The following is a 27074-nucleotide window of genomic DNA, read 5'->3' as shown; positions in this document are numbered from 1 at the left end:
CTGTATTAAGGATCATGAGCTGCATTCTTGTCCTAGGTCCACAGTTTATTAGCAGCATGACCTTAATGAAGTTATGTTACCTCGCTGAGGCTCAATTTTCTTGTTGGTAAATGGGAATAATAATGTCTGCCTTGCCTACTTTTCTTGGCTATTATAAGGATCAAATGGATAATAGATGGGAGAGTGCATTGACTCTCACATGTTTTTTACATGTAAGGTGGTATTATAGACTAATAAGTATCAGTAAAAAGAAAGACATGGCTCCTACCCTGGAGTATTCCTGCCCCTCACCAACAGCCCCAATCTGATTTAGGGAAATAATAAACCCAGAGTGGGGATACTAGAGATCTTACCTTCTAGTATTATAACTACTGTGTCCCATATGATTCGAAAGGTTGTAAAAGCCACAAGTAATGAAAACACATATGTACAGATGGGATCAGCAATCTTGTATTCTGGCTGAAAAATGACAGATCAAAATTGCATGATTAAATACAGACAGTCATAAAACAGTCTGTAAAGCAAAGTAAGGCATACTCTGTCCCCTGTTCTTTAGCAGGACTGGAGCACATCTTTAAAACTTGGATAATGCCAATTGAGAAACGTCTTCACTCTTTCCTAGACTGTTTAAATGCCTTTCTTTGTGAAACCTATTGTATTTCCAGAAGTTTAGTCATTTGTTCCTCTGTTTTCCTCTGTGCTTTCTCTAAATCTTCCACCCAGAACCATAGACTATCAGAGCTGGAAGGAGTTTTAGCAGCCATCCATCTGGTCTAAGCCCCTCATATTAAAGAGGAGGGAACTCAAGTTTAGAGTTGAGGGACCTGCTCAAGGTCAAAGCATTAAAGGCAGAGCCAAGACTAGAACTCAGATCTCTGGATTTCCAGAGCACTCCAGTGCACATTCCAGTACCTAGCAGTTGAGTGACAAGGCTTAGAATTGAGTTCTTCAGTGAAGGCACCACCAAAGCCAACAGATAAGTTACCCCGTGAGGTTGATACTATTGTGTTTGGTGCTAATAAAAGAGATATACTGATAGTTCAAGTATGCTTGCATAATGCAAAATGAATAGGACTGGCACAGGTGTCTAGTATACTGATAAGACAGTCACCTTTAGTTTTAATGTTGAAATTAAATATATATTTTAAAATAAAAATACTAGCAATCATGTTACCTTGAATCGTATGATGTATGCAGCTATTAGCACACCAACACTCTGTACCAGATCCCCCAAGGCATGTACAAATGCAGCTCTCACTGCCAAGCTATCCTGCCCATGGTTCTGTCCACATCTAGAACCTGTGGTAGGAGAATTTGAAGGCAGGGAGTGGGAATGGGCATGATGGTGACCAGATTGGTTCAATAGCAACCCCATTCTGTTAAAAATAAAAGAAAAGATTATTATTCTTCCTAATATTATTGACAGAAATATTTGTTACTAATCAGACACTAATGAGGCAACATGGAACTCATTCATTTAATAAATATTTGAGCACCTATTATGCATCAGGTACTGTTCTAGGTGTTGGGGTCAAAACAGTGATAAGTCAGACATATCCCTATCCCTATGGAACTTATGTTCTAGTAGAGAGGGCAGAGAATTAACAAATAAATACATAATGTACTGGTGGGCAATGCGAATGCTTTGAAGAAAAGTAAAGCATTGCAAGGAGGTGGAGAGTGATGGGGAGTGATCAGAAAAGGCCTCACTAAGATTCTGAGTAGAGACTTGAATGAAGTCCGGAAGCAAATGGTGGTGGAAGAGTGTTCTAGGCAGAAGGAACACCAGGGCGAAGGCCCTAAGATGAAAATGTGCTGTATGTGTATGTGCTTAAAAAAGCAAGACAGCCATGGTGGCTAGAATAAAGTGAGCAAGAGTGTTGGGAGATGAGTTGGAAGGGTGGCTATGGTAAAAACTTTTGATTTTATTCTAAGTATTAATGGAGGCCACTAGCACAGGGATTGGCAAACCATGGTCTGTAGACCATAGTTGGCTCACTGCCTGTTTTTATAAGTAAAGTTTTTTTTTTTTTGTAAATAAAGTATTATTGGAACACAGCCATGCTCATTTGTTTACATACTGAATGTGGGTGCTTTTGTTCTGTAGCCGCAAAGTTAAGTAGCTGCCAAAGAGGCTGTATGGCTCTCAAAGCCTAAAATATTTATTATCTGACCCTTTACATAAAAAGTTTACTGACCCCTGGTCCAAATGATTAGGTATGTAACTTAAAGATTTTGTAGTTTTTAGGAAAAAAAGTTGGTAGTTACAAAAAAATCTTATTAAAATAAAAATATTATAAAAGTTAAAAAAAACTTTGTCCTACTTAAATTCCTGATTGTTAGGCAAACTTCAGTATACCTGAGCAAACCCATGAGAAATTTGTAATTCCAATAGTGTTTTATTAACATTTAGAGGAAAAATTAATGTACTACATAACTTTAAAATACATTAAAATATCACTGCAGGCTACTGAATGCATACATAATAGTCTCTAAGTTCACAGTACTTGAAAATATTAATGTGAAAACAATACAGAGTATATGATACTATAATGGTGGATACATGTCATTATAAATTTGTCCAAACTCATAGAATGAGTTTAACACCAAGAGAGAACCTTCAAGTGAACTACGGACTCTGTGCTATAATGATGTGTCAGTGTAGGCTCATGGTTTGTAACAACTGTACCACTCTGGTGGGGGATATGATAACCGGGGAGGGTATGCATGTGGCGGGGGCAGGGTATATATGGGAAAGCTCTGTGCCTTCCGCACAAGTTTGCTTTGAATCTAAAACTGCTTTAAAAAATAAAGCCTATTAAAATTTTTTTAAAAATAGAGCTTACATCATATTAACTGCAACTCCAACAGCTGCGGTAATGAGCATTATATCTCCATTTATTTCATATTTCATATGGATAGTTCTTTGGACAGCTTCATATAGGAGGAATCCCATAAGTATATACACCAACAGCACACTAATCATAGCTGACAATACCTCTGGAGGGAAAAATATAAAAAATAAATACATTTGCAGAATGGTCATTATACTTTATATATACGAAATACTGTACAATCTCTTACTTATATCTTCTTTCCTCTAAGGAGATAAAAGCACTACATTATTTTTGTCATATTATTCTTCCTACTTAAAATGTGATTAGTAGTTTGCTTTGGATCCTCCACTAATTCACTCCCACCACTCCCCGCCATCTCCTCATCTCTTTAGGGTCAAATTATGTATATTTACAGACTATACACATGATAAAAAAAATGAAAAAACTGAGAATAAAATTTGTAACATACTTGACCACAGGCTAATTTCCCCATAGACGAGTATACTTACAAATCAATAAAAAAGTGAACAACCCATAAGAAAAATGGGTAAAGGACACAAATAGTAATACACAGAAAATAAACAGAAATGGCCAATTTATCAAAATCAATCATAATACAAGAAATTCAAGTAAGAATTCCTTTTTGCCCCTTACTAAATTGGCAAAGATTAAAAAGTTTGATAACAGCCATAGTTAGCAAGGATATACTGGTGGAAGTATAAAACAGAACTATCTTTTTGGAGAGCAGTTAGTAAAACTAATAAAATTTTTAAATGCATATATTCCTTATATTCTAAAAATCTATCCAGTAGAAACACATCCAAATGTATGCAAAGGTATCTACAAGGTTTTTTACTGTAGCTTTGTCTGTAGTATAAAAAAAGATCTGGAGACATCTTAAATGCCCACCAATGAGGAACTTAATGGATAAATTATGGTATATACATATAATGGGATACAATAGAGTCATATATATAAATATGTATTTTTAAAAAATTAAAGTATAGTTGATTTACAATATCATGTTAGTTTCAGGTGTACAGTAGAGTGATATATATATATTCCTCTTCAGATTCTCTTCCCTTATAGGCTATTACAAAATACTGAGTATAGTTCCCTGTGCTATACAGTAGGTCCTTGTTGGTTCATTTATATTTAAAAAAAAGAAAAAAAATCAGGCAAATTGATAATCACAAGAAAGACAGACGAGAAAATGTTATACCTGAGAAGTGAGACTAAGAGTTTGGGGAATTTATTTTTCACTTTATTCTTTTTCGTAACGCTTGAAAAGTTTTAAGTTTTTACTATAAACACATTTACCTTTAGACTAAAGAAAAACAAACCCATATTTTAAGGCATGTATGAATGCACTTTGACTCAGGATTTCCTTTTCCAGGAGTGATATAGACACTCTTGCCAACTGAGCTGCACATGTGCAAAATGAGGTATGTTATGAAGCTATTTATCAAACATTGTATATAATAGCAAACAAGTGAAAACAATTAAAAAACAGTGATTAGTAGGGGCCTTGTAACATGGAATACTATGCAGCTTGGAAAAAACATTAGGCTGTTTATGTTCTGATAAGGAGTCATCTTCAAAATACAGTGTTATGTGAAAAAAGAAAAGTATACAACAGTATATATGGTATGTTAGCATTTGTGCAAAAAGAAGAAAGAGAATATATAAATAATGATCTGTACATGCAAACTCTGGAAGAATATACAAAATACTGATAAAAACCAATTATGAGGAAAATGGGTGGCTAGGAGACAGGGATGACTTTGCACTATATATGCTTTTATACCATGTGAGTTTTCTACCATGTGAGTATGAAGTAGAAATAATTTTATATCTTTTCAAAATAATAAAAATAGGGCAATGTACATTTAAAAATAATTACTATATAAAACTAGTGTTGACACTCAAAACAATAATAGCAAGAAAATACACAAATTTTTTTTCTTTAAAGAAACCAGATATTAAACTTTTAAGTGTTAAAAGTTAAAACAATCTGGAAAATTGTTATCTGGGTCAACTCATTGCTCAAAGGTTAAAGGCAGTTCAAGTATATTGGACTATGATCATTTTTATTCCACCTCATAAATTACAACACAGAAAAAACTATCTAGCAGTAAAAAGTTTTTTCCCAAAGACATTTCATTAATATAGCCAAAACCCTAATAAAATTCTGTGCATCAACAGGTACTGGAATAAGACAAAAAACATACAACTCCTATTCAAAACCATGATTCATGTATTCCTGACATACTAATTATCATACTTCATAGGAGACACAGGCTTGAAGAAGACAGAGAAAAAAACCCCAACTGAAATATACAAAGCTGTGGAGAGACTACCATATCAAGTCTAGACTCTAAGCCCCTAAGGATATAACCAAGTTACATTCCACATCACATTTACTGTAGCATTCAGCAGAAAGGCTGGCATGTAACATGTACTCATATATTTGTGGATGGATCTGTAGACTAACGCTGAGCAAGGGAAGAGAAAGGGGTATATATACAATTCAGAAGGTAAAGCTAAATATGAACAGTAATTATTTACTAAATCCCCCAAAACAAGAATAGGTTAAAAGAAAAGAATTAAACCAAATAGGGACTTCCCTGGTGGTGCGGTGGTTAAGAATCCGCCTGCCAATGCAGGAGACATGGGTTGGAGCCCTGGTTGGGGAAGATCCCAAATGCCGCGGAGCGACTAAGCCCATGTGCCACAACTGCTGAGCCTGCGATCTAGAGCCTGTGAACCACAACTACTGAGCCCACGTGCCACAACTACTGAGTCTGTGCGCCTAGTGCCTGTGCTCTGCAACAAAGAGAAACCACAGCAATGAGAAGCCCGCGCACCGCAACCAAGAGTAGCCCCCGCCTGAGGCAAATAGAGAAAGCCCGTGTGCAGTAACGAAGACACAACGCAGCCAAAAAAACCACATAAATAAATTAAAAAGAAAAAGAAGCCAAATATAAGACTGAAAACACATGGAATTTCTTGTCTTAAGTTATAACTGCTGATGGCAACATATACATATATAAATAATATAAAGAAAGAAGAAATAATTTAAAAATTTTGAGCTATAAAATCTCATGTACTAATGGTAGGCTCCTCATTTTACTCGTGAAGAAAGAGAACTTTAATTCTCTTTAATATTGGTATGTAAAAGATATCAATCCTTCTCAAACTCTTCTGAAAAAAAAAAGAAGAGAACTCTAACCCTGTGTCAAGCTTGAAGCTACCTAGCAGTTAGGACACCAAAGATTTAAAGGTGCCCTAATCAAATTTTTAATATGGAATTATAAAGCAATATACTTCATAAAGATTAACAGCTATACAAGTTAATGACAGAGAGATGTGATTGCTTATGAAAATCTAAAACCAATAATTAAAAATTTCAAAACCCCTTGTAATTAGGTTGGCCATACTTTCCAGTTTTCCCAGATAGTTCCAAGTTATGCCTGTTATCCTGGCATAATTGTTAAAAGTGTCCCATTTAACTCTCAAAAGTGTCCTAGTTTGGATGATAAGATATATTGTTACCCTAGTAGGTCTGCCAGATAACATAGCGGATGCCTAGTTAAATCTTCATTTCAGATAAACAACTAATTTTTTCCATATAAGTATGTCCCCTGCAATATTTCAGACATACTGTCATCCTGAGAGAGAGAGAGAGAGAGAGAGAGAGAGAGAGCAAGCTAAATCTGGCAACACCCACATCCCAGTGATAGTTTTCCTAAACACTGAAAATGATCTTTTTGTGAGCCCTCAGATAAGGCAAAACCACATTCAAAATAAAGTAAAATGAAAGTCAAACTAAAGCATAAACAAAGCTCTTGACAAGGAGGATTCCCACCCTTTGAAGGCCCTAGGTCCCTGCAGCTGAAAACTCAGTTTTCCACCACAGTTTTCACCCATGTAAGTAGCACAAAGGATCCTAATGCCTGCCCATAGTTAAGAGTGATGGAATTCAACTGATTCCTAGAAATTCCCAAAATGACACATTAGGATATTGTTTTCAAAGATATGCCTTATTCAGCAATTAATAGGAATATGCCTCATATCTAGTTTCCCTGGTGAAAAGCAAAGACATTCATCTGTTATTTTTTTATTCTAATGACCTGTCAAAATGTCTTCTAAACAGAATACTGATAAATGCAAAAGCAAAAAAACTCAAAATTTTAAGTACATTTTTAGGGCTGAGATTTATCATTGAGAAGTATAAGGCACAGTAATACCATATAGCTAAAATTCCTAATAGTAGTTGTATGATCATTCTGATAAAATGAACAAAAAGCTCTTTCACTGTGAATAAATTAAACTTTGGTGAAATATCATGAGTAGAACTAATTAGTGTTTGAATTTTTTTCATAGTATTTTAAATATGATGGAATGCAGATAAATATAGGCAGGATTTTTTTTCTCCCACAACATTTAAGAGAGAAGGAAGCTTTCAATCAACAACCAAATTATGACTTGCTCCAGTCTTCTCATTCTTGCCCTGTTGCCCTGGGCTGGTATCTGGTCACACAACGTACAGTAAAATTTTTCAAGATGAAAGGAGTGCACGACAGGTGGATTTTTCATTTTCTAAAGGAGACCCAGGAACTTTCATAAATGAAACGCTGGATTTCTGTGAAAGTTACTACCCTATTCATTTTGGACAAACTTGACTAAATGGAAATTTAGCATAAATGAAAAACTCTTGAAATAGATTTTTATGGAAATTCTAGAAACCTATTATTATAGTAGTTCTAACATATTTTGCTATTTTATTCTACACACAAATAATTATATCACTCCACCTGGCTGAACTGTAGCATTGGAGGATGGAGTAAGATGAATGAATAGGTGTTTTTTGTTATAACGTCACTTGGGTCTTTTTATTCAGCTGAAATATAAACAAATGTTTATAGTCAATGATATAATAAAGACCAAAATATACCGTGAATTTCGCATATAGAGAATAAACAGTTTTGATTTGAATGGCTAATAAATAGTAAGAGCAAAAATTAAATGGGAGAAAACACAGATGATTATCAAGTTTTGATAGGATAAAATATGAAAAATGTTTATTGCACATTTTAACACATCTATAAATTGCCAAAACTAGAGGTTTTCAAGGTTCACATGAAGGATATTGAGTCCTTCTCTGACATCCTGTTATTCTCCATCATAGTAACTTATTCTTTCTCTTCACAGCATTTAATACAATTTATGATTATGTTGTGCTTATGTACATATTTACTGCCTGCCTCCCCACCTTATAACATTACTCATTCATTCAACAGGTAACTTTTGAGCACCTACTCAGTGAATGGGTAACAATCTGCTTCAACTATGTAAAGCACACTCAACTCAAGCATATTTGCTTTCTTACGAGTGCTGCCTAGATGTACTGGCCTATCATAACTGTTATCTTTGCTAATGCTATGATGCCAATAATGTATATTTCCCTTAAATTATATTACACTTGTCTTTCTGTTGCCTCATAGTAAACATCTAAAGTTCAGGTCTCAGAGGCCTATAAAAATGAATAGGGAAGGAAAGTGGAGACATAGTCTCTCTTCTACTTTCTTTTTGCTATTTCTCTTTTCTACATTCTTCTAAAAGCAGATAGGAAGGAGAAAAGAAGGAAATCAGTGGGCTGTACTGGATTTGCCTAGGACCTCGAAACTATTGATAGTATTTTAATTTCACCTCATCCACAGATGAGGATGCACTCAGGATAAAGACATCATGTAGGATTTCAGGGGCCCACTGTTGCCACCAGAATGCTAAGCTAAACTGCAAACAAATTTGTCTTTGGATCCTCTCACCTCCTACTCTGAGTCACCTCCTGTTTCCTGCCTTCACACCATTCCCTATAGCCCACACCCAAGGTGCCCAGTGTGCTCAAGTTGACTTTTGGCTGTCCAGTGTTGACCACCTCACTCATGTCTTACTCCTGCCTCAGTAAAAATTCCCATTTCTAGCATGTACCTATTCTTTTCCTATAGATGTTCATGTGATATGAAATAACTCTAAGATGTGAATATAACTAATAGGAATAACTCTTGTCAGGGGTGGGAGGAAGTTGTTAAAATGAATCACTAGGGAGAAGCGTTGTGGGGCTTTTTTTTGCTGCACGTATGGGGGAAGAGATTTTTTAGCTGAATATTTTCTGTTCCTTTAGTAAGTATCAGGAGAAAAATAACAAACTACATAGAACTAGCATTATAACCATATACCTACCTCAGGACAACCATCATCTAGTCAGATCTGCCAAGGTCTTTGTGCAGTAGAATGACACACTGCTACTAAAGATCCCTGCACTGTCACTTCATTATTAACCTAGGCTGATGATTTTATTACCAAAGTAAATCTTGCTTTTTATTTCAAATACAGACAACTCTGCTTACTATGGTCCTTTCACATGGTCACTATCTTTATCTAATCCATGCAGTCTCTTCAGCCCAAGAACTGGAATAGTCATATAAGTAAAGTCAATTACACTCATAATCCACAGAGAAAGATAAAAGTAGAAAGCAAGCAAGGGATTGGGCTGTTCTCTTTAGAATAGCATGTCCCCTGAGACATAGGCTATTCTTCCTAAGGATTTGTGGGATTTCTCCTACAGTGTGGCTTCATGAAGTTCTAAGTTTTAGTAGCTTCCAGAATAAGACATACCCAAAGTCAAATAAATCCAGGCATTTAAAAATAACTCACATATAGTTCCTACCCTGCTCTCCCTCTTCCCACAAAAGAGCTGCCATTGTAGCTCAGTGTAGTGTAATAAAGAAAGAAGAAAAAGAAAAACCTTGAATGATTTTACACAATCTCTGAGTTCACATGAAGGAAAGAAAGTACCAACAGAATGGACCTGACTTCTGGGACAGCGAGTTTGGCTTACCCCTCAAATCTAAAACTACCTTTCTCTCACCTTGACTGAATGATTTTTGCTAAAATAAATTTTGTTATATTGTCCCAAATGTTACCAAAGACCTGAGTTAAAAAGCACATCTTTAAAAACTGTTATTTAATCATCAGGGTGAATCATCTTATTCTCCTCCTACCTAGCTGAGACAGTTTTGCTAAGAGGATAAGAATTCCGATTAGGGGGAGGGGGGAAGGCAGGTAGTTTTGGAGCATGGAGCATTTTGAGAGATATAAAAAGTCTGGGTAAGATGATAAACTGGCAGGTAGAAGAGGGAAGGAAAAGAAGACTGGAACTAAGTTTTACTGAGAATTTACTCTGTGCCAGGTACCATGTTAGGAACTTATACATTATCATCCGTATTTTACAGTAAAAACCCATACTTAGATTAAATCATTCTTCCAAAGCTCAGACAGCTAGTAAAAGTGCAGATCTCAGATGTGAACCAAAGACAATTTAACCACAAAACTCTAAAAGAGGTTAAGTACCAAAACAAATAGGATCAGCCCCTGACTGAGATATGGAAGAAGAAATTCCCTTCTGACTAGTTTCTTAATTAGTCCAAAGGACCTATAAGCCAGGCTATATAACCCAGCTATGTTACAGATCAAATAATTTTTTATAGTTTGTGAGCATAAACAGATTCAGAATTACAGATAAATGTTTTCAAGTCCCAAATATTTTTGTCCCAAAATTTCAAAAATACTCCTATTCTCAGTTTAGAAATTGGTTTAATTTAACCCAAACACAAATGATTTGTGGATCATGAGCTATACTAGATTATCTGTTTCAGTTTTCATAACCATATTTACTCAGCTTGAATATGCAACAATTTGATTAATGATATCTTATACAGCACTTATTAGTGCCAGACCCATGGAGTTTAATATTTTCTGTTCCTGTCCCTACTTAATTCATGGTCTAGGAGACATTGTTTCATAAAAATATCTATAAAAATGTGATAAATGCTATTAGGCATGTATAAAGTGTTATGAGAAAACAAAAAGAAAATTTAGGTACTACTATTTATTTATGGTACTACTACTATCTGACTCTCATTCACAGACACACACCTCCAGTATGCTGCCTTTGCATAAGAAAGGGTGGCAGGATATGAACATATATATGTATTTTCTTATACTTTCAAAAGGAAATGCTGGAAGGACAGGCCAGAAACTAATTAAAATGATTGCTAATTAGGAGTGGGGCAGGAGGATGGGCTGGAGGGGACAGAATGAAAGCGAGGCTTCTATGAGTAAATCTTTTCTTTTAAAAAATAATTTTTGACTTTTGTGACATGTTTTACATATTTACAAAATAAATCAACAAAGAAAAAACCAACTCCTGTCCTACCAACCATGCCATTAAAACAAAGCAAATTCAACAACACAGTAATAAACCAGAAGTTTCTTAGGGGGGATTCCTTCTGCAGTGTTCTTTAAGACCTGAATTCCCAAGTCTTGGTAGTAGAGGTCATAAGAGGCACACTGTCTAAATGTGTCCAATGTAAACAAACCTTTCCCTACAGAACTTAGAGAGATTACTCGTGAGGTGGTGGGATTTTACAGCACACAAGGACAGCCACTGCTTTGGTTTATAGCTTTATTCAATTCTACATATCTTTGTTGTCTTTTTAATCCTCCCCACATCATAAGTTTTTCTTCCATTACTTCAAAGAGCAGGATAAGTGAAATAAGTCTTATCTAGATATATCCTTATAAGCTTTTGTAATACAAAGAAGAAAAAGAAGATCCCAAAAAGGCCCTGCTAGTGTGAGGATGTGATTCCCTCCCTAGCTCTGGAAAATACCTGTCTATATCTTAACAATTCTCTTCCTTTTATTTTTTAGATGACTTAAAAAATTTTAGATAAAATTCAAATAACAAAATTCACCACTTTAACAATTTTGAAGTGGACAAATTCAGTGGCTTTTAGTATACGCACAGGCTGTGCAACAATTACCACTATCTAATTCTAGAACATGCTCATCACCCCCAAAAAGAAACCCTGTACCCCTTAAGCAGTCACTCCCTTTTATTTTGTAAGTCTCTTTTTCTGAGGTTCTTAATAATACAACTTTGGACCTCCCAGATTATTCTTTTATAGTTTTAAACTTTTTCTTCCTGTTTCTATTTTTTTGTTCTGTATTCTGGGAGACCTTTTTTTTTAACTATTTAAAAAAATTTATTGAAGTATAGTTGATTTACAATGTTGTGTTAATTTCTTCTGTAGAGCAAAGTGACTCAGTTATACATATTTATATGTTTTTTCATATTCTTTTCCATTATGGTTTGTCAGGATATTGAACATAGTATAGAGTAGGACCTTGTTTATCCATCCTATATATAATAGTTTGCCTCTGCTAATCCCAAACTCCCATTCCATCCCTCCCCTACCCCTCCTCCCCATTGGCAACCACAACTCTGTTCTCTATATCTGTAGGTGTGTTTTTGTTTTATGGATATGTTGATTTGTATCGTATTTTAGATTCCACATATAAGTGATATCATATGGTATTTGTCTTTCTGGGAGACTTTCTTTTTTTAAAAATAAATGTATTTATTTATTTATGGCTGCGTTGGGTCTTTGTTGCTGTGGGTGGGCTTTCTCTAATTGCGTTGAGCAGGGGCTACTCTTCATTGTGGTGCGCGGGCTTCTTATTGCGGTGGCTTCTCTTGTTATGGAACACAGGCTCTAGGTGCATGGGCTTCAGTAGTTGTGGCTCATGGGTTCAGTAGTTGTGGCTCACGGGCTTTAGAGCACAGGCTCAGTAGTTGTGGTGTACGGGCTTAGTTGCTCCGTGGAACGTGGGATCTTCCTGGACCAGGGCTCGAACCCGTGTTCCCTGCTGGCAGGTGAATTCTTAACCGCTGTGCCATCAGGGAAGTCTGAGACTTTCTTGATTATATTTTCTAGTCCTTCTATTGAAAAAACCTTTTTAAAAATTTTAGTAATATTTCAATTTCAAAGAGCTTTTTCTTTATGTTTCTTTTTCAAAACATTTTACTGTTTTATTATTCTGGGTATATTAATAAGATAATTGAAAACATTTTCTTCTGTTTCCTAAGTCACCTTTCTTTCCTGTACGACAAATTTTTGTTTGTCTGTTTGTTTGTTTTTTAACTTTCTTTCATGCTGCTGGTTTTTCCCATTTTCTGAAAGATCCTTGGGTGTCCGTTCACATTTAGGGTAATAGGATAGGGAAACTGTCCTTTGCAAAAGGGAAATGCTGGAAGGGTAAGCCATAACTATTTAAAATGGTTACTAATAAGGGGTGTAGAGCAGGGAAGACTAAGACAAGTGTATTACTTTAGTGTGAGTATGTGGGGAACCAAACTATAAGGCTGGAGAACCCTGAATTCTAGTATGAAAACGAATTATTTTGGAGCATCAACATTCACACTAAAAGCCTCAGCTTTCTCCAAACATTTGATTCAGTTTCCTTCTGGAAGAACTATGTGGTGTTTACATGGGGGAAAATGCGGACCGCCTGAGTGGAGGTGGCGGTGGGAGGAAGGTAGGGACACAGTGGACTAGTGGGAGCAGTCTCTCATTTGCAGTCATTCAGTGAGTCTTGTTTTCAGCCCCAATTCTCACTTCTGCCATCTCTGTCCCTGAGTCTTCTTTGGAGTTCTGTTGGGCTGGTCCAGTTCTACCCTAGTGTTCTCCAGGCTGTCGCTTCTTGGCTTGTTTCTTTCTTCAACCCACTCCCATCTACTTTCCAACTTCCAGAAATTTCTGAAAATGTCTTGTTGATTGGTGACTCAACCATTTGCTTCTCTGTGTTGGTTTGGTACTTTTTATTTCAATGGACTCTCAAATGCTGACCTCTAGTCCACCATGTTGAAGTAGTACTTTTAAGGAAAGGGAAAAATTTGACTTTCTATAGAAATGTACAGAAATACAATAGGACCAGTCAGTTCTATTTTCTTTCATCTTTTCATAGTACTTGTTATCTGTGACTACCTAGATAAACACTAAGTACTTCTCTGATATTTAATAGAATTTTCATGATTATGGGTTCTTAACTTATCATTTGTAGAACTTTCTATGTTCTGGTATTGCATGTTTCTGGGGGAGAATTCCACTGTTTTCATTAGAATTCCAAGGGGTCTATAACCTAAAATGAATGCACTCTCTCAAATAGTGTTAGAAGGTAAAAATCCCCATTCCACGATGCTATGTTTGAGTTTTGATCTTAAATTGCAGGTGTTTAAATCACACAAAAAAATTAAAGTTTAAGAATAATTTTGAAGTTTTTTAAAAACCCCAAGGCAATCAGTAAACAAATGGATGTATAATGTGTCAGCTAGAAGTGGGAGTTTTTTTTAGGAACACATCCAAATGCATTATGTGTTATTCAGTTGCTTAACAAATAACAGAAAGGCCTCACTCAGGGCTTTACTGCTCTTGTACAGCAGCTGAGGGTGCTGAGAAATGGGGCTGCCAGATAAGTTCCCAAACTTACGACCTGGATAGCTACTTGGAATACAGCCATTCAGGTAAAATGTCAAGTTTTACACTAGAAGACCCAGCTACTAAATTATAGGAGATCTAGATGTTGAGTTAAGATTAGGCTAAAAAGTAACAAAGAAGGGGAGGAACTGAATGAAATATTAGCCAAGAGTGTCATTGTCTACACAAAATAAAACTACAAGATGTTAATTCTGCTTCTTTAAGACAGGTTTTGCTGAAGCTGCCTAAATCAATTTTTGGGTTCTAAGCAAAAAATTGGTCATATGGCGCGTCATATACTAATGCAGGTAATTGTTTTATACGTATTTTGACAATAAGTAAAAATTTTAAAAACCACTAACATGGCAAGAAGAGTTGTGTGGATAACAATGTATGATTTTAACCTCTCTTAATTAAATACTAATATTTGTTCAAAATAGGAAAATATAAATATGTGTGCATTGTTAAAGAAAAAAAATTCAATGACACTTATTAAAACGTGGTAAAGAAGACTTTAATACAGTTGGGAGGAAGCTGTCAAGATTGGTATAGGGAAGCCTTGTTGAAAACAGGCCAGGGTGATGAGACATCACCTGGGAATAACCCATCAAATATTGAGAGTGGAGGTTCTGTTAAATTGGTTTGGCAGGGTTCTTCCTAAAACTAGATTTAACAAGGGAGTACAGAGATGGGCTTGGGAGACAGCTCAGGAGACTGACAAACGTTTGGTCAAGCAAAGGATCTTTGTTAGCATTTACAGTTAATGGCCACAATGAAGGTCAGCCATACAGTATGTTATACATATTATAGTAGTGCCTAAAACCTGGGCTAGAAGTCGCTTTGGTTGGAATACCTTAAGAGAAAGAAAAGCTAATGCTCATTGATGAATTAAATCCATGTGGTTTTGCTTGGCTCGATAAACTGAAGGTAAACTTTTTTTCTGTTCACACCTTCAGGACACAAGGAACAACATTTGAAGATTAATGATTACCATATAATTTTATTTTTTTGGCCACGCTATGCGGCATGTGGGATGTGAGGTCTTAGTTCCCCAACCAGGGATCGAACCCATGACTCCTGCAATGGAAGTGTGGAGTCTTAACTGTTGGATTGCCAGGAAAGTCCCTGATTACCATATAATTTTATATGTGTAAACTATTTAGCTGACTGAACTGAATGTACCCTGGAAGATATATATCTGAATGAATCTTATTTGTCTATTTTCATTTGCTTTGTTCAAACAGACTATCATCAGAAAGATTTCAGTTAATCAAAGGTTATAGTTCATTGTGGTTTTACTATAAAATTTTATAAACCAAAGAAACGCCCAATTACCTACCTAAGCGATGAAATCCAAAGGTGAATCTTTTGGTTGGTGATTTTGAAGATAGCCACAAAGCAAGCAGGGTCAGTATGATGGCACTTAGGTCAGTTAACATATGAAGTGCATCTGTCATGATTGCTAGGCTATTTGCAATGTATCCACCTTAGAGTAAGGGTGACAGGAAAGAAGGAATAAGTTAATTAAAATAATAAACATAAGCAATCAAACCAAAAATATGCAGCATCCTACAAAACATGAACTTCTAACTAAAGTTAACTAAATACTTATCCTATTGCAATTAAGTCAAGGTGTCCTGAAATTTTATGCAAAACATTAACTATGCATATTTTTCTAATGGTGAAGATGTCCATTTCCAGGAACAGATTCTCTGAGGAGTAAATGACCTTAAAAAATTTAAGAGCCATTAAATGGGGGCTGACACAAAGAGAAGTTTTGTGTTTTAGCAATACAGTTTTTACTCAACCTACTAATTCTACTATTAGACAGTGAAATTAATAACCACCATATCTAAATATTACAATAAAGCTGAATAAAAGGTAGGTATTCACTTGTTTGGGAGGGTTTGAACATAAACTGAAGAAATTCACAAAATGTTCATTAGTTCAAAACAAAAGATAAAAATTAACTGATTCTCTTAGGTATAAACAGCAATGTCTCCTAATAGAGGGATAAAAGATGGTATTTAGAATACAATTTTTATATTAGCTTTCCAGTATTATGTATTATTATACATAATAATAATGTGTATATTTCATATATGTGGGTGTGTATATGTATGTATTTTATATATGTGTGTATATATATATACATAATAATATATATATATAATGTGTACATATATACATATATATACTTATTTATGACCATTATGGTCAACCAATTTTCCTAGCACCATAGAATAAGTTTTTATAATATAATACAGGGTATTCAAACTTTTATGTATATCAGAATCACCTGGAAGTTTTGTTAAACTATAGACTTCTTGACCCCACTCCCAGAATTTCTAATTCAGTAGGTCTAGATGGGGCCTGAGAATTTACATTTCTAACATGTTCCCAGGTGATGTTGATGCTTCTGGTCTTGTAACCACACTGAGAAATACTGTTATAATGTATAGCAGAACTTCATGATCAGGATGTTGTGACACATAAGTGTGCTGAGATGTCGATTCCCCTATTCCTGGGATGTGTATGCAGAGTCAAGAGCAGCAGGAGAACTGGGGCTGGTGATCTTGTAGTCACATCCATTTACTCCAGCCAGTGTGCTCTATAGATATATCATTTTTTATGTATTCCCTTACATGAAAAAGCTGGAACCACTGACAGAAAATACAGCTTGGCAGTTAATAACATGGGGCTTTGAAATCTCAGAGACTGAGCAAGTTACTTACCATTTTTGAGGTTCAGTTTACTCATCTATAAAATAAGGATAATACCCTAAAGCCACATTGTGCAATAACACTGAGATGATGGAAATGTTCTATCTGCGCTGGCCAGTAGAGCAGCAACGAGTCACAGGTGGCTTTTGAGTATTTGAAATACGGCTAGTGCAACTAAGGAATTGAATTTATTAAATTTTTGTTAACCTAAAGAGCCACATGTGATGATCACCAGCAAAAACAGCAGAGTAAGGACCTATGAAAATCACCTCCTCCATAAAAGCCATAAGAACATGGGCAAAAATTGTCCAAATCAGCATTCTGAAAACTATGGAAATTAAAGGCTGATACAGGTAGCATTTATTCAAGGAAAAAGGCTGAATCTTGGTAAGAAGCTCACTAGCTCTGTGGCACTTTAACTTGCCTTATACCCAATCTCCCCCTCTTCAGTTCTATGGTAGCCTTGAAAACTAACAAGAGCAGCAACCACAGTGAAAACCTCAGCCTGGAAGCCACTGCAAGGAATAGGATGGCGTTAGAGCTCCTTAAAAGCCCCATTGCAGGCTTCCCTGGTGGTGCAGTGGTTGAGAGTCTGCCTGCCGATGCAGGGGACATGGGGTTCGTGCCCTGGTCTGGGAAGATCCCACATGCTGCGGAGCAGCTGGGCCCGTGAGCCACGGCCACTGAGCCTGCATGTCCAGAGCCTGTGCTCTGCAACGGGAGAGGCCACAACAGTGAGAGGCCCGCGTACAGCAAAAAAAAAAAAAAAAGCTCCATTGCCAGGAAATTGTCATTATTTGACCTGTCTGGTGGTTCCGTGGGAGACTATACTTGCAAGGCTCTTTTTATTTGACTTGACTTGGAGCTTGGCCCTGGTGCAAACCCTCTGTCAGTGTTTGTCAAAAACAATCAGAGGCAATTGTTTAACACAGCAGCTGCCTGAAGCAATAATAAGTGTGTATCATGTGTTCTGAAATTTTACAATGATGTACCTGGTGTGGGATTATTTTTATCCAATTTGGGCTTTTATTGACTCTTTTTAAAAAATTTATTTATTTTATTTATTTTTTGGCCGCATTGGGTCTGCGTTGCTGCACGCGGGCTTTCTCTAGATGCAGAGTGGGGGCTACGCTTCGTTGTAGTGCACAGGCTTCTCATTGAGGTGGCTTCTCTTGATGCAGAGCACAGGCTCTAGGTGTGCAGGCTTCAGTTGTGGTGAACAGGCTCAGTAGTTGTGGCTTGTGGGCTCTAGAGCACAGGCTCAACAGTTGTGGTGCACGGGTTTTGTTGCTCTGTGGCATGTGGGATCTTCCCAGACCAGGGCTCAAACCTGTGTCCCTGGCATTGGCAGGTGGATTCTTAACCACTGCGCCACCGGGGAAGCCCTATTGACTCTTTCTATCTGGAATTGTATACCCTTCAGTTCTGGGGAAATTTCTTTTTTTTATTTGGAAAGGATTCTCCTTTTTTTTTTTTTTTGTGGTAAGGATTCTCCTTTTTTTAAAAAAAATACTTGGTTGCGCTAGGTCTTAGTTGCAGCAGGCGGACTCCTTAGTTGCGGCATGTGGGCTTCTTAGTTGTGGCATGCGAACTCTTAGTTGCAACATGCATGTGGGATCTAGTTCCCTGACCAGGGATCAAACCTGGGGCCCTTCATTGGGAGCGTGGAGTCTTAACCACTGTGCAACCAGGGAAGTCCCTGGGGAAATTTCTTAAACTGTGTTGTTGATAATTTCTTTCCTTCTGCTTTCTCTATTCCCCAGACTCCTATTATTTGGAATTTGAACTAATATACTAATTTTCTTGCCTTTTTTCTCCCATTATCTTCTCTTTTTGTTATATTCTGGGAGAGGTGACCTTAATTCACCTTCTAATTTGTTTGGAGTTAAAAATTTTTTTTAATGTTTGTATTAGGGCTTCCCTGGTGGCGCAGTGGTTGAGAGTCTGCCTGCCGATGCAGGGGACACGAGTTCGTGCCCCGGTCCGGGAAGATCCCACATGCTGCAGAGCGGCTGAGCCCGTGAGCCACGGCCGCTGAGCCTGCGGGTCCGGAGCCTGTGCTCCACAACGGGAGAGGCCACAACAGTGAGAGGCCCGCGTACCGCAAAAAAAAAAAAAAAACAGTTTGTATTATTCAAAAGCTCTATTTTCTACTCTGAATTTCTTTTAAAAAGTAGCCTATTCTACTTTCATGGATTCATGATCTTATTTTATCTCTGTGGATACTTATTGTATTATTATACTATTATATCTGACTGGCTCTTAAACAGGTTTTAATGAACTTTCCTTATTTTAGCCTTCCTCTTTAACCACACTTATAGGGGTACCTGGTACAACCAATTCTGGGCCTGCTTAGGATTCTCTAGTGTAGTTCTCAAGTGTAGTCCTCAGGGTCTGCAGTATCAGCATCTCCTGGGAACTTGTTAGAAAATCCTCAGGCCCTACCCTACCCCAGACCTACTTAATTAGAAACTCTGGTCCAGCAATTTGTTTTTTTAATAAGTTGTCTAGGTGTTTCTGATGCATTAGTGTAAACTAGATTGGTTCTTGGCTTTCCCCACTGCTTGTTTAGGAGTTGGCTTTCTTGGGTCAAGTCAGTTACCTCTTTTACCTGATTCCTTTCTCGTTTGTGTTGCTAGAGTCTCCTCTCCAGTTCTCCCCACCTGTGTGGAGATATATATATATATATATATATATTCCATATATATATGTGGATATATATTTACATGTATATGTATATATATGTGTGTGTATGTGTGTGTGTGTGTGTGTGTATTTTAAATCCTTTTATTGTAGTTTAAGAGAGTACAACTAGATGCATGAGTTCATTTGCCATCTTTACCTGGAAGTCTATTTGCATTCATTCTTTAAGTTTTTTCATTCCCAATAAAATGCAGCTGTTAAAACAATCAATAACTGTTACTAAATCCAAAGGATATTTTAGTTCTCATCTTATCAGGCCTCTCAGCAGCTTATTCCATTTTGAAATACTCTTTTCTTCAGTTCTGGGATACCCATTTGCCTTCTGCCTGACTTCTAAAGTTGTAGTTCCTCAAAACTGGGGCTCTCTAGATAATTTTTTCTATTGCTATGGCATTACATACTGTTTCTCTCTCTACCTTGACCTCCCTTGTGAATGACAGACTTATATATAACAGATCACTAGACATCTTTACTTGTCTGACATTTCACATATATATGATACTTAACATGCCTAAAACAACCCTTGAGCCCATGCTTAAATCCTGCTCTGTATTTTCTCCCTGGTTCATAACTGACATACATTCCCATATGCTCAGCTGCTTAGGTAAGAAATTTCAGAATCATTCCTGATTCTGCTCTCCCATCAACTCTCACATTCAAACCATTAGCCATTTTGCCATTGTTACCTCTAGAATGTTTCTCAGTCAGTACATTTTTCTCCATCCACTCTAGTTCAAGCCATAATCATTTCTTGTCTGGACCTCTGCAAAAGTATACTTGCTTCCACTCTTGTACCCTCCAATCTACTCTCCATATGAGTCAGGGTAATCTTTTAAAAAGATAAATCCCATCATGTCAATCTCCACTCCAAAGCAGTCACTGGCTCCCCATTGTACTTAGAATTAATTAATTAACCTCATTTAATATGGTCTCTCATGACCTCCCTGGTCTGGTACCCCTGTCTTACTACATTCTGGCCAAACTGGTCTTCTTTTTAGATCCTCTTAAAGAATTGAAGGTTTTAGGAGTTTTGAACTTGCTGTTCTCTTTGGTCGAAAAAATCTTCCTCCATTCCCTTTGCTCAAATAACTCCTAATATTCTTTTTTTTTGTTTAACTGTATGTGGCTCATACATAAACCATGTCCTGCTGGACATGTCTAAACTATGTCTTATAGTATCTTGTTCTTTTTCTTCACAGTACTTAAGGCCATTTGAATTTTAAATTTATTTGTGTTTATTAATACCTGTGTCCTCTACTACAGGAAGATATAATGTCCTCCAAACATTAGATTAAGTGTTTTAGATAGTAGGGAGCATAAGTTTTGTTCTCCATTGTATATAGCAAGTACTTAAAAAATACTTGCAGAATGGAAAGAATTGACCTTGCCTAAGGTCTCAGAGTAAATCCAAGATTCAAAATCAAGTTTCCCCTTTCAGATCTTTAAAATACTTTATTTTAAAAATTACTCCATACTTCCTACATAAGATGCTTTATTTCTAAGTGCTTTCGACACACTTTAATAAATGCTCTACTGTATACAATTTAATTCTATGAAACATTCTGAATAATATTGTTAATATCTATTCTAAGTACTAGCATCTCTACAGTGTTTAACAAAAGATTTTCATATTTGAAAATAAAGTTAGTATTTGAAAGGAAATACTTATTGTAGCTTTCACAAATCATTTACCAAGTAAGAGATTTAAATAATGCTAAGTCAGGACAATTATATATTAGTAATTTTTATAGGTGTAAACTCTAATTTTAAGGGGGAGATTGTGATTAATATGATTTTAACTTCAAATATTAACTTCAAGAATCACTAAGTCTGAATGACTCAATATTCTAACTGGGAATTTGGGCAAGTCATTGACTCTTTTTTTAAAAAAATAGATTTAGTTATTTATTTTTGGCTGCATTGGGTCTTCGTTGCTGCATGTGGGCTTTCTCTAGTTGTGGCGAGAGGGCTTCTCATTGCGGTGGCTTCTCTTGTTGCGGAGCACAGGCCCTAGGCGCAGGGGCTTCAGTAGTTGTGGCTCACGGGCTCTAGAGCGCAGGCTCAGTAGTCGTGGCGCACGGGCTTAGCTGCTCGGCAGCATGTGGGATCTTCCCGGACCAGGGCTTGAACCCATGTTCCCTGCATTATCAGGCGGATTCCCAACCACTGAGCCACCAGAAAGCCCCAAGTCATTGACTCTTAATCTGCTGACCATGCCTTATCTGATCTGTTTCACTTATGTCTTAAATTTCTTCATAGCTTAAACATTTATAATTCTCTAACAGCAATTATTAATTAATTACACAAAATTTTATTGAGTGTTTACTCTGTGCTAGTCATTGTGCTAGGTGCTGGTAATTCAGCTTATATTTCAGTGGACACTGATATTAAACAAGTGAATATACAAACAAGATAATCTCAGGTGCTGAGGGCTTTTAAAGCTGGGGAAGGAACAGGGGAGAAGAGAGGTTGACTTTAGGCAGTTGGAAAGGTCTCTAAGAGGTATCTTTTGTGATGAGACATGAATGACAAGAAGGCAGCCAAGAGAAGATTTGGGAAAAGGCAGTCCATACAAAGCAGTGCTTTTCAAAATGCAGGCCGTGACCCATTTGTAGACCATGAAATCAATTAAGTGGGCTGGGACCATAATTGAAAAAACGGTAGAACACAGCACATGAAGTAAAATTTTTGTTTTAGTTATTCATATATTTATACAAATGTATATGTGTGTGTACATACATACATACGTATGCATGCATGCTTACACGGGTCACAATGTTAAGTGTATTTCTTACTATAGTGAACTCAAAAAAGTTTGAAAGCCAGAGGGAGAGAGACCACTCAGTCTGAAGGTCTTATGGGCAGGAAAACAGCTTTGTGAGTCATAGGGAGAAAGAAGGCCAGCATGGCTGAAGTGAGCACTGGCGAGAAGTGGTATGAAAAGAGGTAGGAAATGTATATAATTTTCCTGCACAAACCTCCAGCCAGCTTCTTAAATCTGGACTGCCACCTTTGTTCTTGTCATGGTTCATCATTAAGAGAACACAGGAGGGAATTCCCTGGCGGTCCAGTGGTTAGGACTCTGCATTTTCACTGCTGAGGAGCCGGGTTCAGTCCCTGATCCGGGAACTAGGATCCCAGAAGCCACACGGTGTGGCCAAAAGAAAAAAAAAAAAGAACACAGGAGAATAATCTCCCTGCTTTAATGTCACTTTATCAATTGTCACTAAAAGAAGTTAGCAGTTACACTAATGTGACTCTGAAATTAATATCTAAACTGAGCATGTATTTTATAGTAAGATTGCATTACTTGAATAATTAAAAATGAAAAATAAAACCAAGTTCTATAAAACCCAGGGGAGCCTTCTGGCCTTCAGATCTTCCTTATAATGAAAAACGGTGAGGTCAGTTAGCATTATTTAGCTTTGCAAATTTCTTGAATATAAATACAAAAGGAAATAGTAAGAGACCACTTAATTCAAATGTAGAGGGAAAAAAATCAAGACAATGGGACTGTAGATGTAGCTTTTCAATTACCCACTTAAGTGTCCTCATAATTTATTAATATTTAACTTCTGGGTCAAAAAAGAAAAAGGTGGAGCAGGTGTTCAGTAAGGTCCCTTCATACTGTAAAATTTTATGATTCTAAAAAATTGTAGAATCATTTACTATTTTAAGTGTTTCAAAAATTAACCTGGTGTTTTATCAGATTTTTTTTTTAAAGAGGAAGTTACAATGATATATAATGAAGATAATGTCCTTAACTTTACAGTAGGTGACACAGTGTTTGGAGAATCAGAAGAAAAGGTCAGAGTTATCTTTGGAAGTTTGTTGTACCTAGGTTGATCTGCACTTTGGAACCGTGAGGCCTTTTCACATCAGTATATTGATAAATAACAAGCTTCCTAAAAAGAAAGTTTAAACGCCAAGTTATGTGTAACTACAGCTTGACAAAGACCCTCCAAGGCAAGGTAAATGGAAAGTGAGTTGGCAACACAACTCACCTACAAGTTCTCCAATCATGAAAAGCAAGTAAAGAACGGCAGCAATGGTCAATCTGGTTTTCACCTTTCTCTGCGTCAGCAACTCTCTCTGTTTGCTGCAGTTGTCACAGGGGTCCACCTTCAAACTCAGCTGACTGTTGGTCAAAGGTAAGTCCTGGTCCAGCAAGGAATCATCGTTGGCCTGGAGGGCCGGGTGCGCCCCGTTAACAGGCCTTTCCGGGGTTTCAGAACCATCGTCGGCCACCACAACTCGAAGTTTGTTAAACCGAGAAAGCCCCTCATCCCCCACCTCGTCCGAGAAGTCAAAGGCGCTGGTGTCATTTAAAAACAGCGGCGCATCATCCTTCCTCAGCAGAGATTTGAGGCGCTTCCACACGCCGGATCCGGCCATGGCAGAGGCTGTGCGGCCGCGGCGCCGAACGGCTCGGTGCAGGCGGACAGCCGGCGGCTCCTACTTCACCCGAGTGCCAGTTCCCGATGGCACTGCCGCGCGTCCCTCCCCATCCTGTAGAAAACGAAACTCATTATAAATTAAAAGCGCCCCAACAAAGCCCACAAGTTCCGAAGCCCGGGGCGGCGGGGGAGCCGGGGCTCCGAAAGGGGGGAGCGCTCTACCTGGGGAGCCGCCGCGGTGCCGCCGCTCATCTCCCCGCCCCCGATCGGCTCGGCGAGGCCGGCACGCACAGCTCGGCCCGGGGCTGCGGGGGAGCGGGGCCGTCCTCGCGCCTGCGGCGCCCACAACTCCAGGCCGGCTCCCCGGGTCTGGTCTGACAGGTTCGAGGTCGGACGCCCGCGGCCGCCGCCCCTCCCCGCCCTGCGCGAGGCCGCGCGCGTGCGCCGGAGCAGCCGCGGGCGAGGCGCGCGAGGGAGGAGTCGGCACGAGGACACGCAGGCCCTGCGCGCTCAGCAGGGGCGCCCGCGAAGGAAGGGGCAGGGGCGCCCCTCGTCCCGCTCCTGGATGCGGATCCCGCGGGCCCGCCTCTGCCCGGGGGACACTCACAGGCGAAGCCTCAGTCTCCCGTGCGGCCCTTCCACTTCCCGAGGCTGAGAGGTATGAGCGGATGGAGCTGGAGTCCGCGGGATAAGTGGGTAGATTCGAGCGGTCCCGCCCACCCGGGGCTGGGCGTTGCTGTCGGGAGTTCGCTCCACCAAAGGAGGGCCTAGAGAATCCTGGGCTGGGATTTGGGTTTCTGATGCTCGACAGAAAACGAATTTAGCGTTTGCTTTTAAGTGGGTTGCTGAGCCGCTTTTGTCTCCTCGAATTGCTGCCTCTCTGGCAAATTGGCAGAATTTGCTGCACAGTGAGGTCAGCTTGGAGAGGGCAAGGCTTGTGGTTGTAAGCAGTTCTGTGTCTTGCGTTATATTTACTGTTTTTTTTTTTTTTTTTTCAGCAAATGTGTGTTGTCCTCTGTGTGGTCACCGCCAGGTTCCTTTTGCCTCCAAGGTACTTACAGTATGGACTAAACCCCAGCACAGAAAATCTAGTAGAGGTATCTGTACTGGCCGCTGGTTTTGTTTAACAACAAGATTTTAAAAGAATTAAGTTTTTAGTAGTAGCTTCTAATTTAGATCTACATTCTAAGGACAAAATGAAGTGACAATAAGCCCCGCCTCCCGCTTCTCCAGCGATTCCCTGGATGGGTCTTAGGGGATTCGGAGGCCTTAAAATTATGTGCAAAATTTTGTGGGTATATGTGTTTTCTTGAGTAAGTCCCTTAGCTTTCATCATATTCTCAAATGGGCACTCAAGATTTAAAACAACAACACTGTTAGAAGAACTCATAGATCAAGCCTCTAGCTTCTACTTGGAGTTGAATTACAGTGCAAACTCCCATTTATCCAATGTTTATAAATGTATTTTGACAACAGTCCACATGAAATACCAAATTTCAAGTTACAAAAAATACAATAGAGAGTCATATGAAACATCATTTTCCTCTGAAGATCCCGATGATACTTTAGAATCTTGCATGTCTCTGGTGCAAGAGCAGCAACTGTTTTTGGAATCCAGGGCAGTCCATCACTTTTGAATGCCCGCAGTATGCCTGCAGAGCTGCAGTCATGGGGGTCAGGTCTAGGGAACTGGGGGTCAGAGATCCCCTAGTTCCCTAGACCCAGAATACTCAATAACCAGGGGACCCAGGTCATTATCAACAGAAGGGAGAAAGTTTCCTGAAGGTTGCTTTCTTAATTCCAAATATCTTAATCCACCCAGATTGGGAGTAGTTTATTTGTTGTTTTTACTTTTAGTTTGTTATATTGCCTGACATTCTACTAATGAGAGATACAAATGAATAGAGCAAGTATTTCAGGAATGTGATCACTCTTTAGTATACATTTTGCAAATGAGATTCCATTTAAGGAATGGGAATAGATGTTTTTAAAGCAAGATGAGGCAAGAGCAAGGATTTTGGGGGGTATTTACAGTAAACTTTGTTGGGAAGGGCTGAAGCTCTGCACCCCAGTTTATTTTTACTATTTTGTGTACTGAGTACCTAGAGAGAGTAATGAGAGGACAACAAAAACTATAGGGTATTTTGAGGTATGTCCACAAATTCTGTGACATGCTTCCCATCAATAGGTAGAGCTTAATTCCCCTTCCCACTGAGTGTGGGCTGCTCTTAATGTATAACTTGTGGCTCATTATGAACAGAATATGGGTGAAGTGACAGTGTGTGGCTTATAAGACTAGGTCATAAAAGGCATTGCAGCTACCTTCTTGTTCGCACTCTTGGATCACTTGTACCTAGGGAAGCCAGAGCTATCATGTCATGAGGAACTCAAGCAGCCCTGTGGAAAGGCTCACATGATGAGGAACTGAGGCCTCCTGCCAACAGCCATATGAGTGAGCCATATTGGAAGTGGATCCTGCAGCCCCAGTAAAGCCTTCAGGTGGCTGTAGCTTGGGTGATGCTGACTGAAACCTCATGAGAGATCCTGAGCAGAATCACCCAGATAAGCCACTCTCAGATGACCCACAGAGACTATGAGATGATAAATGTTTATTGTTTTAATATGGTAAGTTTTGGAGTAGTTCGTTATACAACAATAGATGACTAATATAGTCTATATCAACTTTCCTCTGTACCAGGAAAGATACCTATCTTAGTCTTTTATCACACATGGGCTCTTGTTCCTAGGCCTGCCTTGGGCTAGTGGCATGGTTTCTATCATTGAACTTTAAAATGGGCTAAATAAATAGACTTCTGTGAATAGTCTTGGAATGTAACTACCATTTTCAAACTTATGTCTATGTATTCAGAGTTTATAACAGTAGACAAACCAACTTTTGAAACAACCCATTTATAAGCTGAGTACTGCCTGCAATTCTGCTAGCTCTTGTTCAGTATGCCATTCTTTTATAAGAGACTTAATACTTCTTTTTAGTATGAAGAGCTTTTCTGCATGGGCAAATGGAAAAAGT

The 27074-nt window shown here is 38.2% G+C and overlaps 1 protein-coding gene across 2 annotated transcripts in view; it reads right to left on the bottom strand.

Moving 5' to 3' along the window:
• The window catches only part of SLC30A4 (solute carrier family 30 member 4), a 30935-nt gene extending 5902 nt beyond the window's left edge, over window positions 1-25033 (bottom strand). The window contains exons 1-6 of one of the 2 annotated variants that reach the window (XM_032621271.1): window positions 24651-25033; window positions 23651-24155; window positions 15560-15706; window positions 2847-3000; window positions 1175-1376; window positions 354-459 (exon numbers count right to left, since the gene is read on the bottom strand). In XM_032621271.1, coding sequence (XP_032477162.1) covers window positions 354-459; window positions 1175-1376; window positions 2847-3000; window positions 15560-15706; window positions 23651-24041 — 1000 coding nt within the window. In that variant the 5' untranslated portion in view covers window positions 24042-24155; window positions 24651-25033. Of the gene's footprint in view, window positions 1-353; window positions 460-1174; window positions 1377-2846; window positions 3001-15559; window positions 15707-23650; window positions 24156-24265; window positions 24464-24650 lie in introns of those variants that run through there. The other variant, XM_032621270.1, reaches the window with a different exon arrangement.
• Window positions 25034-27074: the final 2041 nt, after the last annotated feature.

Source organism: Phocoena sinus, chromosome 2 (genome assembly GCF_008692025.1).
Source record: "Phocoena sinus isolate mPhoSin1 chromosome 2, mPhoSin1.pri, whole genome shotgun sequence".
Classification (NCBI taxonomy): domain Eukaryota; kingdom Metazoa; phylum Chordata; class Mammalia; order Artiodactyla; family Phocoenidae; genus Phocoena; species Phocoena sinus.
The sequence above is the reverse complement of the archived record's forward strand: the minus strand, read 5'-3'. Positions and strand labels throughout refer to the sequence as shown.